At 40.9% G+C, this 13721-nt stretch overlaps 1 protein-coding gene across 1 annotated transcript in view; it reads right to left on the reverse strand.

The window, feature by feature from the left end:
- Nucleotides 1-13721, reverse strand: part of RNF24 (ring finger protein 24) — a 57042-nt gene that overhangs the window by 25297 nt on the left and 18024 nt on the right. The window contains exon 2 of the mRNA XM_036417880.2: nt 444-593. Within this exon, the coding sequence (XP_036273773.1) occupies nt 444-586 (143 nt within the window). The 5' untranslated portion in view covers nt 587-593. The remainder of the gene's footprint in view (nt 1-443; nt 594-13721) is intronic.

Raw genomic sequence — 13721 nt, forward strand, 5'->3', positions numbered from 1 at the left:
TTCAAAGAAGATTCATCTTATATGAAGAATATAAATTCCCTTGTTAGAAAATTAGAACTATTCACTAAATTTATTCAGATTTGACTGTCAGTAAATAAGTACCCTGGAACACTGGGGGCAATAATGAACTATTGCTGAAAGATATCTCATGACCATATTTATTTTAACCATAATCATATACTGTACAAACACTAAAAACTATCAGATGTATAGCTGCTTAATAAAATTTAATTTGCTATTATTTTATTCCATAAAGCTCTTTGAATAATACACTATAAAATTTTTTATAGTCTGAGGTTTAATTAGACCAGCTGAAAGAGCCTAGAAGAGGAAATTTTCTTCCTTCCCAACAATACTTACAAATTGTTTTTAACCTAAGGGGAGAAAGATAATTTATTATTGATTAACATATTCTAAAGTAACACAGAATGAAAATTGATTACCTTATCAAGTAGCAACAGAAGAGTAAACTAAGGATGAAGACAAATATAGCAGTTCCAAAAACCACAATATATATGTTGAGAGGCAGATTCTGGAATCCAATATTAGGCATCCTGAAGTTGTAATGTGGGAAATCTGAGCTCATGGATGAACTGTGGGGGGGAAAAAAGAATTTAAAAAATTAGGTTATAAAGACCAAGAACCAAGACAGCATCATCTTTGTACATGTACAGTAGTACTTCTTTATCTTTGGGGTATACTATTCATTCCAAGACCCTTAGTGGATTCCTGAAGGGTACCAAACCCTATCCTATCTAATAAAAGAGTAATATGAAAACTGACTGTGCCTCTGCTACACCCACAAACCACGCCCACCAGCCAATCAGGAGCAAGTATGCAAATTAACCCAACCAAGATGGCTGCAGCCACAGAGAGAGCAGAAGGCTTGGGTTTCCCCAGCAATGGAGGAAGCCAAGCTCCTGCAGCCCTGGCCTCCAGTGAAGGCTACAAAGTTTCAATTATACCGTGTTTCCCTGAAAATAAGACATCCTCCGAAAACAAGACCTACTTATAGGTTTCCTTCTGAGCGAAATATAAGGCATCCCCCGAAAATAAGGACCCCCCCTAGGCTAAACATGAGAGATTTGGTCCACTTATTCTGAAAGAAATGGAGTCACAAGAAATTCACCAGGAAATTCAGGAATTGGATTGTTATGATGATGTTCCAGAAGATGATGACATGATTGCCATTGAATAAATGAGTAAATTCTTGATACTGTAGGGTTCACAGTTTGTCTGGTTTGTGTTGACAACTACGGCACCGTACTACCGTACCGTATACAGGTAAGAAATTTCCTTTATTTTCATTTAACAATAAATGTGTACCGTATTCTTCTTCATAGAAAAATAAGACATCCCCTGAAAATAAGACCTAGCGCATCTTTGGGAGCAAAAATTAATATAAGACCCTGTCTTATTTTTGGGGAAACAGGGTAGAAGATAAATAAGTCCCAGATATCAGGGCCTCTGCTTGGGTCACTGGGGGGGCGTAGTCGGCTTAATAAAATTTAATTTGCTATTATTTTATTCCATAGGCCCCTCACCCAGGCCACCCCACATTTCAAGGGAACCTCCACCCTCATCTGGGACACCCTTCAGGGCATACCAGCTGGTCCAGGCCTCTATCCTATCTAATAAAAGAGTAACATGCAAATTGACCATCACTCCAACACAAGATGGCTGACCCCATGTGGACACAAGATTGCTACCATAAAATGGCATACAGGGGAGGGCAGCTAGGAGGGACCAGATCTGCAAGGGAGGCAGTTGGGGGCAATCAAGCCTGCAGGGGAGGGCAGTTAGAGGTGACCAGGCTGGCAGAGAAGGAAAGATGAGGGTGACTGGGCCTTCAGGGAAGGGCAGTTGGGGGGGGGGGACCCAGGCCTGCAGGGGAGCAGTTAGACATCAATCAGACTGGCAGGGGAGTTGTTAGGGGGTGATCAGGCTGGCAGGCAGAAGTGGTCAGGGGTGCAGGCAGGTGAGCAGTTGAGAGCCAGCAGTCCTGGATTGTGAGAGGGATTTCTGACTGCCCATTTGGCCCAATCCTAGCGGAAGAGTCCCAGATTGGAAAGAGTGCAGGCTGGGCTGAGTGACACCCCCCCACCCCCCAATGTATGAATTTTGTGCACTGGGCCTCTAGTACTATCTAATAAAAAAGTAATATGGAAATTGACCATCACTCCAACACATAAGATGGATGCCCCATGTGGACACAAGATGGCCACCACAAGATGGCCAACAAGGGAGGGGGGCAGTTGGGAGGGACCAGGTTGGCAGAGGAGGGAAGTTGGGGGCAACTGGGCCTGCAAGGAAAGGCAGTTGGGTGGGACCCAGGCCTGCAGGGGAGAGTAGTTGGGGGGGACCAGGCCTTCAGGGGAGGGCAGTTAGGGGCAATCAGGCTGGCAGGGGAGCAGTTAGGCATCAATCAGACTGGCAAGGAAGTGGTTAGAGCACATGTGTCAAACACAAGGCCCGCGGGCCAAATCTGTCCCGCCAGGCCTTGCAATGTGGCCCGCACCGCGCTGTCATCACTGCACTCCGCTGCGTTTCCATCACAATGACAGTTTATGACTGTTCAGTAAACCATTCGGCCCGCAATTTAGGCTGGATTTTAGATTTTGGCCCCTTCTCTGATTGAGTTCGACACCCCTAGGTTAGAGGGTGATCAGGTTGGCAGGCAGAAGCGGTTAGGGGCAATCAGGAAGGCAGGAAGGCAAGTAGTTGGGAGCCAGCAGTCCTGGATGTGAAAGGGATCCCAGATTGGAGAGGGTGTAGGCTGGGCTGAGGGACAGACCCCCATTTCCGCCCCCCCCCGCGCATGAATTTTGTGCACCGGGCCTCTAGTATATTTATATAAACTCTGTTTTTTTTGGATACATGCATACCCATGATAAAGTTTAATTTACAAATTAGGCACAGTAAGAGATTAATAGATTAACAACAATAAGTAATATATTAAAAAATGAAAAAGAGAAAAACTGTATGCTGAGATTAAAATAAAAAAATCTATAGAATTCATTTAAATGTATGATTTTGTAATAATACAAATAAGCAAAACTGGCTCAAGAAAAAAAATCCTGAAAATATAAAACTCTATCTTCACAAAAAGGCCTCAGACCCTGAGGGCAATGGATGTGGAAGTCAAGCTAAAATTCTATAGATAATTTCTCTGTTAATCCAGAGAGGGAGGTTTGGGGACAGGGGGGAAGGAAAGTGTCTCAACTCATTTTAAGTGGCAAGCATAATCCTGAAACCAAAAGTAAAACTATACAGCCAGAGTTCATTAACTCTGGGGCCTTAAGAATATATTTTGTTTTGCCTACACAATTAAAAAAAATTGTTTTTTGGGGGGGCAGAAGAGGGAAGAGAGGAGAGGTTAACTGGGGGGAAAGGAGACATGTAATACTTAAAAAAAAAAAAAAAAAAAAAAAAAAGGAAGACAACCACGGAGGATAAATATTGATTTGAGAGAGAGATAGAAACATCCATGAGAGACATCCATTGGCTAGCTCCTACTTGGGATAGAGCCAGGACATGTGCTTGATCAGGAATTGAACAGGTGAACTCTTTTACTTTATTTGTTGTTAATCCTCACCAGAGGATATTTTTCCATTAATTTTTAGAGAGAGTGAAAGGGAGGGAAGAAGGGAGGCAGAGAGAAACATTGGTCCAGGGCCGGGGATTGAGCCTGCAACTGAGGTATGTGCCCTTGACCTGAATTGAACTCAGAACCCATCAGCCTACGGGCTGCTACTCTATCCACTGAACCAAACTGGTTAGGACTGAACTAGTGAACTCTTGGTTCATGGCTGGATGCTCAACCACTGAGCCACACCTATGCAAAGTTTTAACAACTGAGATAACAGTTTAAATTTGGGATATTTAACATAAAATTTGCAATTTTCAGCATTACATGGGAAAAGCTCAGATGATCTGATAACTCTGAGGCTTCATTCTTTCATGGCAACAATATAGGAGCACCCAAATACATAAAAAAAAAACTTCTGGAGGATATCAAGGAAGAGATTGACAGCAATACAGACATAGAAGGGGACTTTAACACCCCACTAACACCACTGAACAAATCCTCTAAACAAAAAAAATAGCAAACAAACATCAATCCTAAATGACTCAATAGGTCAGATGTAATAAATTGACATCTTCAGAACATTTTACCCCAAAGCCACAAAATATACATTCTTCTCAAGTGCACATGGGTCATTTTCAAAAATAAACTATACATTGGGACACAGGCAAATTCTCTTCAAATTCAACAAGATAGAAATCTTATCAAGCATCTTCTCAGATCACCAACTTACACCAAACACAAAACAAACTCAAAATGGCTAAAGGATTTGAATGTAAAACAGGAAACCATAAAAATATACAGATACTAGGGCAAGAGAGATTAAGGAGAAAATAAACAAATGAGACTACATAAAAAGGTTCTGCACAACAAAAGAAACCATCAACAAAACAACAAGAAAGCCTTCTGGGAGAACATATTTGTCAATGTTTCTCTGATAAGGATTTAATCTCCAACATTTACAGGGAATTCATACAACTTAACAAAAGGAAGATAAACAATCCAATCAAAAAATGGGCAAAGGATCTAAATAGATACTTTTTGAAAGAGGATATTCAGAAAGCCAAGAAACATATAAAAATATGCTCAAAGTCACTAATCATCAAGAGATGCAAATCAAAACAACAATGAGGTACCATCTCCACACTTGTCAGAATGGCTTTCATCAACAAATCAACAAATGACAAGTGTTGGAGAGGATGCAGAGAAAAAGGAACCCTTCTCACTGCTGGTGGGAATGCGGACTGGTGCAGTCATTGTGAAAAACAGTACGGCATTTCCTAAAAAATTAAAAATGGAACTGCCATTTGACCCAGTAATACCACTTCTAGAAATATATACCAAGAAAACAAACACCAATCAGAAAGGATAGATGTACCCCTATGTTCACAGCAGCACAATTTACAATAGCTAAGATCTGGAAACAGCCTAAATGCCCACCAGCAGATGAATGGATTAGAAAACTATGGTACATCTGCTCAATGCAATACTACACTGCCATAAAAAGGAGGACTTTTTTATTTTTTACTTTTACCATTTGCAGCAACATGGTTGGAACTGGAGAGCATTATGCTAAGTGAGATAAGCCAGTCAGTGAAAGAAAAATACCATATGATCTCATTCATTTATGGATAATAAAGAACATTATAGCCTGATGAACAAAAAAATAGATACAGAGGCAGAGAAGCATTGAACAGACTATCAAATTACAGTGGGAAGTCTGGGAAGGGTTGGGGTGGGGAGGTAAGAGATCAACCGAAGGACTTGTATGCATGCATATAAGCATAACCAATGGACGCAAGACTTTGGGGGTGGGGGCGGGGTGAAGTCATGTGCTGGGGGATAGGGGAGGTCGGGGGAAGGTCAATGGAGGGAAAAAGGAGACATATGTACTACTGTGTCATACTTTAATAAAATAAAGTTAAAAAACAAAAAAACCTGATATTCACAGTGTGTTGTGTTGCCAGTGTTTTTTTAATGTATTTTGTGGTTGTTTCTTTAAAAATATGTTTTTTATTGATTTCAGAGAGGAAGGGAGGAGAGAAATAGAAACATCAATGATGAGAGAGAATTATTAATTGGCTGCCTTTATACACCCCACACTGGAGATCAAGCCCACCACCCAGGACTGTACCCAGACTGGAATCAAATCATGACTTCCTCGTTCCTAGATAGATGCTCAACCACTGAGCCATGCTGGCTGGGCATGTTTTGTGTTTTTACACCTCATCATGTCTACAAAATGCCTATCTGTGTCTCTGCTGCTGGTAAAAGGAAGACAATTACGCCTGAGATGAAACTCAAGATAATTGCACAACTGAAGGTTAATGTAAATGTTATAAGCAGGTTTGAGGTAGGGTAGGCTTAGCTATGATGTTCAGTAAGTTAGGTGTATTAAATGCATTTTTTACTTACGATACTTTCAATTTATGAAGGGTTAATTGGGATGTAAGTCCATTGTAAGTCAAGGGGCATCTGTATTTATTTTGGATCGAACCTAGAAAAATTTTTTTAGGAAAGATACAACCAACTGCCTCATACAAATAAATCTTTAAAAAGAACTGACAGAACACTCAGCTCTGAGCAGTAAGCACTCTAAGAAAAAAATAGCTGCAAAATATACACTAAGACAACTGAACTAAACACAGTGACTTTAAAAAAAAATAAATCTTTATTGTTTAGATTATTGCAATTGTCCCCCCCCCCCCCCATAGCTCCCCTCCATCCGGTTCCCACCCCACCCTCTGCCCTTATTCCCCATCACTATCCTCATCCTTAGGTGTACGATTTGTGTCCAGTCTCTTCCCACACCTCTTTCCCCCTAAGAATTGTCAGTCTACTCCCTTTCTACGCCCCTGATTCTATTATATTCACCAGTTTATTCTGCTCCTCAGATTTTTAATTCACTTGACTTTTAGATTCATTTGTTGATAGTTATTTGTAGTTCATAATTTTTATCTTCACCTTTTTCTTCATCTTCCTCTTCTTAAAGAATACCTTTCAGCATTTCCTATAATATTGGTTTGGTGGTGATGAACTCCTTTAGCTTTTTCTTATCTGTGAAGCTCTTTATCTGCCCTTCAATTCTGAATAACTTTGCTGGGTAGAATAATCTTGGTTGTGGGTCCTTGCTATTCATCACTTTGAATATTTCTTGCCACTTCCATCTGGCCTGCATAGTTTCTGTTGAGAAATCAGCTGAACAATGGTATGGGTACTCCCTTGTAGGTAACTGTTTTTCTCTTGCTGCTTTTAATATGCTGTCTTTTGCCCTTGGCATTTTAATTATGATGTGTCTTGGTGTGGTCCTCTTTGGATTGCTTTTATTTGGGGTTCTGTGCGCTTCCTGGACTTGTAAGTCTATTTCTTTCACCAGGTGGGGGAAATTTCTGGTCATTATTTCTTCAGATAGGTTTTCAGTATCTTGCTCTCTTCGTCTTCTAGCACCCCCATAATTTGGATATTGGTAAGCTTGAAGTTGTCCCAGAAGCTCCTGACCCTACTGCAATAACCTGAGCTTAAAGAATTAGATGGAAGTTTATATGATGGTATTAACAATCAGGGGTAGATGTGAAGCCTCTGCAGCTCAGCCCACAGCATCATGTCACTGATAAAACTACTAACATCTATTTAAAAAATATATATATGCAGGCCGACGCTCTATCCACTGAGCCAAACTGGTTTTGGCTACTAACATCTATTACTAGTTGGATTTGATAGATATCACTACTAAAGAATACAAAAAGTTGCTTAAATGTACATAAACTATCCCTGAAAGAATATTTAAGAATTGATAATGCAAGCTGCTTTTGGTGAGAGGACAAGGGAGGACTGTCATATCTATAGATATATCCTTTTGTATTTAAAATAATTTAAAGTGATGTACTTGACCGATATTTGCCTAAATATTTACATAAAAGCTATAGAGACAATAGTATTAAATGATTTTATATATATATATATATATATAATTATTATTATTAATTTTTTACAGAGAGGAAGGGAGAGAGATAGAGAGCTAGAAACGTCGATGACAGAGAAACATTGATCAGCTGCCTCTTGCACACCCCCAACTGGGGATGTGCCCACAACCAACATACATGCCCCTGACTGGAATTGAACCTGGGACCTTTCAGTCTGCAGACCGACGCTCTACCGCTGAGCCAAACTGGTTTTGGCAGTATTAAATGATTTAAAAGGAGCTGGTATTAGTACATATCTGTCTGTAGAGAAGCAGAGATTATATGTATACATTCCCTGCCATAGCCAGGGTATGCTGGTGAATGTCAAATACTAAGACAGTACAGGCCTGCTAGAAAGCACTATACCAGGGAAGAATACTTCAACAGTAGCAGAGAAACACTTCTTAAAATCACTTTGTTAATCCTCATGCCAGGCCATTTTTCCATTGATTTTTAGGGGGAGGGGAAGAGAGAGGGAAAGACAGAGAGAAATATCAATGCGAGAGAAACACATCGATTGGTTGCCTCCTATACCAGCTCCGACTAGAGCCCGGGCCGGGGAGGAGCCTGCAACCAAAGTACGTGCCCTTGACCAGAATCAAACCCAGGACCCTTTGGTCAGCAGGCTGATGCTTTATACACTGAGCCAAACTGGCTAGGGCTTATAACCACTTCTTTATTCTAACTCTAAATTCGCCAAAATAATACAATGATATTAATCTGTTTTACCCATGTGACAGAATGTAAAAATTTTACTCATGCTTAATCAAGGTTTAAACTCACCTGAAAATTCTATTTCTCATGACAAATCTATAAATTGGCAGTCTTGACAGCTTTGGTTAGCAATGTTTGCCTAGGCCCTGTTTATATCCTTGAGTTCAGAGGTCCAGACCCTGAAATATACCTGGAGTGCAGGTACAGATCCTGCACTGAGAAGTTCTGTGCCCAAATACATAACTAAGCTGCTAGTCATGGATGATTTCACTATCTCACTTTCTCCCAAGTACTACAGTCTCTGCCACTTACATTTCAGAAGTTTCCTCTGCATTTCTTTTGTAATCTTCTCTAGTACTTGGTTATTGGAAATTCTTCTAAGGTATCAGGATTCAAAATCTTTTATCTTCAAAAGGCAGACAGCTAGACAAGATAAATTGGCTGGTATTTCGTAAATGTTTCCCTAAATGCATCTTCTCTCTCTATAACCCAAATTGCAAAGAATGAAGTCATTCTTATCTTTTATTCTCCAGTGGATAGTTTTTCCTTATTTTCAGTTTTAAGAAACTGAAAAGTAGGTCTAATATCATTAAGTGCCAAATCTGGGAAATAAGTATTTCACAGACTCTCAATCTGTAGGCAAAGGTCTACTATTCTCTATAATAACATCCTCAAGTTCTCCTTTTCTTAAGTATCCTATTTACAACACTTCTCACCCCCTTGGGAAGCTGTAAGAGCAAAAAACTAGATCCATAGGATTTGTTACGACCCATATGTTCCATCTGTATTTTATTCTGGATCTCTCCATTAAGCCTTAATTTTACTGACCACCTCATTATTTTGATACAATTCCCCCCCCCCCCCCTTAAGGTATGTTATAAATTTATTTATACTTTTTATCACAATCTTTAAGGTTTCTTTTTCTTAAATTCTAACCAGTTTCTTTTAATAATATTTGTATCTCTTATCATTTTCCACCCTATTATTGGCACTTCCATTTTCTGCAGGTTTTTTCCCTTCCTGTTCTCTATTCCTATTGTTTTCTCTGGATCTGTGCTCAGCTTTTCTCTTTCTTGGTGTTACAAAAGTTCTAAATCAAGTCTGAGGTGCTATCTTTGCTATCACACTTGAAGTTTGTCTTCTAAAACATCATTTTATTTCAGATGTTTGTTATTTTGTAATTATTCTGTATTGGTTCTATAAAGACTTTTTGTCTAATTTTTTTAAGTTTATATATATATATATATATATATATATATATATATATATATATATATACTTTTATTGATTTTGTACAGAGAGGAAGGGAGAGAGATAGTTAAAAACATCGATGAGAGTCATCGATCAGCTGCCTCTTGCAAACCCCCTACTATAATATATATATTAAAGCCAGGGAACTGGTATGCCAGAATGACCGGAACAACTAGAATGACTGGTTGCTATGACATGTACTGCAGCCAGCCAACCAGCCCAATCCAGGGGTAACCCTTACCCCCGATCAGCTCTCCCACCACACACCCTGATCAGAGGCGGGGTCAGCCAACCAACCTCCTGTGTCCCCTCCCCCACATCAGATAAGCTTCCATGTTGGGGGCCGGCTGCACCTTACCTGTACACAAATTCATGCTCCAGGCCTCTAGTATCATAATAAAGCATAGTGCCTTATATTTGTATTGTGTTTTACAGTTAAAAAAAAATAAGAGAGAAGAAAATAGCAAATAAAAATGACAGTGGTGCAACAGTTTTAGTTAAAATAGACCTGTAGAATTACATATTATTATTAACAGTGAAAGATGTACAAATAATCATGACATTATTCATGTACACAAATGGCATAAATCTTTTCCACATTCTACACTAGAACACCATTCTTTGGTTTGCAACTATAGTAGATGTTTATAGGACTTTTCTCATCTTTGCGACTGGGACACCAGTTATGGGATTCAGCCAACTTTATTAAAAAAAAAAAAAAAGAGTCACTTCATCACTTCTTTCTACAGGATAGGTCAGTGTCCCTCTGAGCACCTTAATATGACAAAAAGAGAACATGGGTAGACCTTAAAAATATCATGCTAGGTAAAAGAAGCCAGTCACAAAGGACCACATATTATATGATTCCATTTTGAAAGATCCAAAATAGGCAAATCTATAGAGACTGAACAAGTAGATTAGTGATGGCTTAGAGCAGAAAAGGAGTGGCAAGATTTGGGAGTGATGGCTAGGGAAGTAGGATTTCTTTTTGGGAAAATGATAAAGAGAATGTTCTAAACTTTAATTTTTAATTTTTTGTTAATCTTTCCCGAGGAAAATATCCATTGATTTTTAGAAGGAGTGAAAAGGTGAGGGAGAGACAGAGAGAGAAACATAGATTAGTTGCCTCTAGCACTTGCCCAGACCAGTGCAAGGGAAAGTGGGGGTTGGGGAGGAATAGAACCTGCAACCAAGGTACCTTGACTGAAATAAAATCTGGGACCCTTCAGTTACAGGCTGACACTTAATCCACTGAGCCAAACTGGCTAGGGCAAAAATGTTCTAAAATTGCTTGTGGTAATGAATATACAATTCTATAAATATACACTGTATACCTTAAATGGGTGAACTATATGTAATCTAAACTAAGTCTCAATAAAGCTATTAAAAAAAAAAAAAGTGTGGGGGGGAAGAACTGACTTAAGACAACCATCAAAAATGATATATCCAGAGGATCCAAGATGGCTGCACAGGTAAACACCTAACCGCAGCCGCACACAACAATTTCAATAAAATACAACCAAAATATAAAATGGACATTGCCCAGAGCTACAGGAAGTCCACTGACTGAAAATTCTACAACAAGAAGGAAAGAGAAAACCAGAAAGAAAATCAGAGGAGCCGTAAAAGCCTAAGGTACGGAGACATGCTGCGCACGCACAGAGAGGACGGAGCTGGAGAGGAGGGGGAGGCTGAGTTCCTTGCTGGCGTTCCCTAGCAGGAAGGAAATAAAAGCTCCAGACTGGGCTGAACCCCAGAACCAACAGCGCTGAACTCCAGTTTTAGGCCAGACCCTGGGGACCCAGGCTCAAACAGAGGGAGACGGGGCTGTGAGGCAGAATCCCAGGGGAGCGGCGAAAGGCAGAGCCCCCGGAGTTGCGCACAATGCGCCCACAGGACGGTCTGTTGACTCTGATGCTAGATTGCCCTAGCAGGAAGGAGACAAAAACTCCAGTCTGGGAAGAACGCGATGAGGAGCGGGAGCTGCTGCTGGGCACCAGCAAGCTGGGCGCCAGCAAGGAGCCAGGCGACAGGGCCCCTGGGGGGGAGGTGCCGCTGGCCCCTCGACCGCTGATTGTGGGCCACGGAGCCGAGGCCGGGGGCTGCTTCCTGGGTGGCGCTGACCCCGGCAACAGGCTGAAGCCGCGCAGAAGGCTGCGGAGAACTAAGGGGTGCCACAGGCCAGCCTGCTGAGCTTCCAGGACGAGGAGGAAGAAACCAAAGAAGTTTTCAATGTGAAGAAATCAAGTTATAGCAAAAGATAGTAACATTACTTAAGAAAGAATAAAAAGATCATGAAAAAGCGAAGATTAAGACAGAACTCAACTCAACAGCCAACATTGCAACATAAATGCGTTTAAAAAAAAAAAAGAATGTTGGAGCAGTGGCGGCAAGGCCCAGAGTGGCCAGGCCCAGGGCAGTGGCAGCTAGGCCCTGGAGCAACAGCAGCCAGAACCAGAACAGCAGCAGCCAGGCCCGGAGCAGTTGGGTCGGGAGCAGACAGGCGCAGAGCAGCAGCAGCCAAGCCCGGAGCAGCCAGGCTGGAAGCGGCCGGGCCTGGAGCAGCCGGGTTGGGAGCAGCCAAGCCCAGAGCAGCAGCATCCAGGCCTGGAGCGGCAGCGGCCAGATCCGGAGCAGCTGATTGTGGAGCGGACCAGAGCAACAGAGGCCAGGCCTGAAGCAGCCAGGCCCGGAACAGCTCGCTCCTCGCCTGCCCGTGCCCCAGGGCTGCCTCTCAGACATGGCTGGAAACTTTTGGGGGAACTTGAGGGTCTGCTGAATCAAGTGTTGAAGGCTTAGATCTGGAGGTGTTGAGTTATTATAGCGCTGGGGTGTTGAACTGTGAGTGCCTTGTGTGGGGTCTGGATGAGGTTGGTTGATCTATTTGGAAGTGTCTTTTGTGTGAAGTGTATCCTTGGGCATGTGGAGGTATTATTGATTTGAGAAAATACTAAGTAATTGATCTACTACCTGAAAAATTTAAAGTTCTGAAAGTTTAAGGTCTCTTGCCAAAAAGAGGTTTTAAAGCTAACACCTTAATTTCAATGGAGAAAGGGGAAGGACAAGCCCTTCCCACCCAGAACAGGTAATCCAATTCCAGCAAGCAGCTATCTTTAAACAATGTGTCCATTTACACTTGAATGGCTACACCTTTTGATAGCCTAAGGGCAAGTTTACATGTAAACAAGTTTGCTTCTCAGTTCCCAGGGCAGAAAAAACAAGGTTTAAAATTATTAGATTTTAAAATTTATTTTTTTAATTTATTTATTTATTTTTACATATTTTAATGATTTTTTAAAAAATTTATTCTTAAAAATATAAAAGTTTATTAATTAAAAAAAAACCCAAGTAAATTAAAAAACCTGATGAACAATATTAACTGTTGATTATAATAGAATCAGAGATACGGGAGGGGAGTGGACTAACAATTCTCGTGGGGGGGTGGGGAGTGGTGGATGCGGGAAGAGACGGAACATAAATTGTGCACCTATGGGTGAGGACAATGGGGGGTGGGGAAAGGACAGAGGGTGGGGTGGGAACCTGGTGGAGGGGGGAAGAAATGAGGAATCTTTGTAATAATATGAACAATAAAGATTGATTAAAAAAAAAATATATATATATATATCCAGCCCGGCCAGCATGGCTCAGTGATTGAGTGTGAACCAGGAGGTCATGGTTCGATTTCCCGGACAGAACACATGGCCAGGTTGAGGGCTCAATCCCCAGTGTGGGACATGCAGGAGGTAGCCGATCAATGATCTCTTTCATCATTGATGTCTCTCTCCCTTCACCTCTGAAATCAAAAAAAATATACTTTAAAAAATTATATATCCACAAATTCCTAAAAAGCAAGTATGTAGAGCAGTTAAGTAGTCATAACTTTTTACATCATCTGACCATTAGTGCAATAGAACCTGTAACCAGCCACAGCTCAGCAGCCAGACCAAGCTGGCTGCATAACTGACCTCATATTTGTGAAAATGAGAGAACTGAGATGTAGCAGAGATTGTTTTTGTTTTCACCTTCTCATTGTCCCATCCCTTGCCTAACAACAGCCATTACAGGGGCACTTTATTAAAGGAGATAAGTTACACTCACAATAACCTTTAAGTTATTCAATTATAATAAATTCAATAACTATGAAGTATTCCCATTATAAATATGTCTATTTGAAGCTAAGAGAGGCAGTGACTCACCAAGGTCATAAT

The sequence above is a fragment of the Pipistrellus kuhlii genome, unplaced genomic scaffold (genome assembly GCF_014108245.1).
Source record: "Pipistrellus kuhlii isolate mPipKuh1 unplaced genomic scaffold, mPipKuh1.p scaffold_m20_p_6, whole genome shotgun sequence".
NCBI classification, from domain to species: Eukaryota; Metazoa; Chordata; class Mammalia; order Chiroptera; family Vespertilionidae; genus Pipistrellus; species Pipistrellus kuhlii.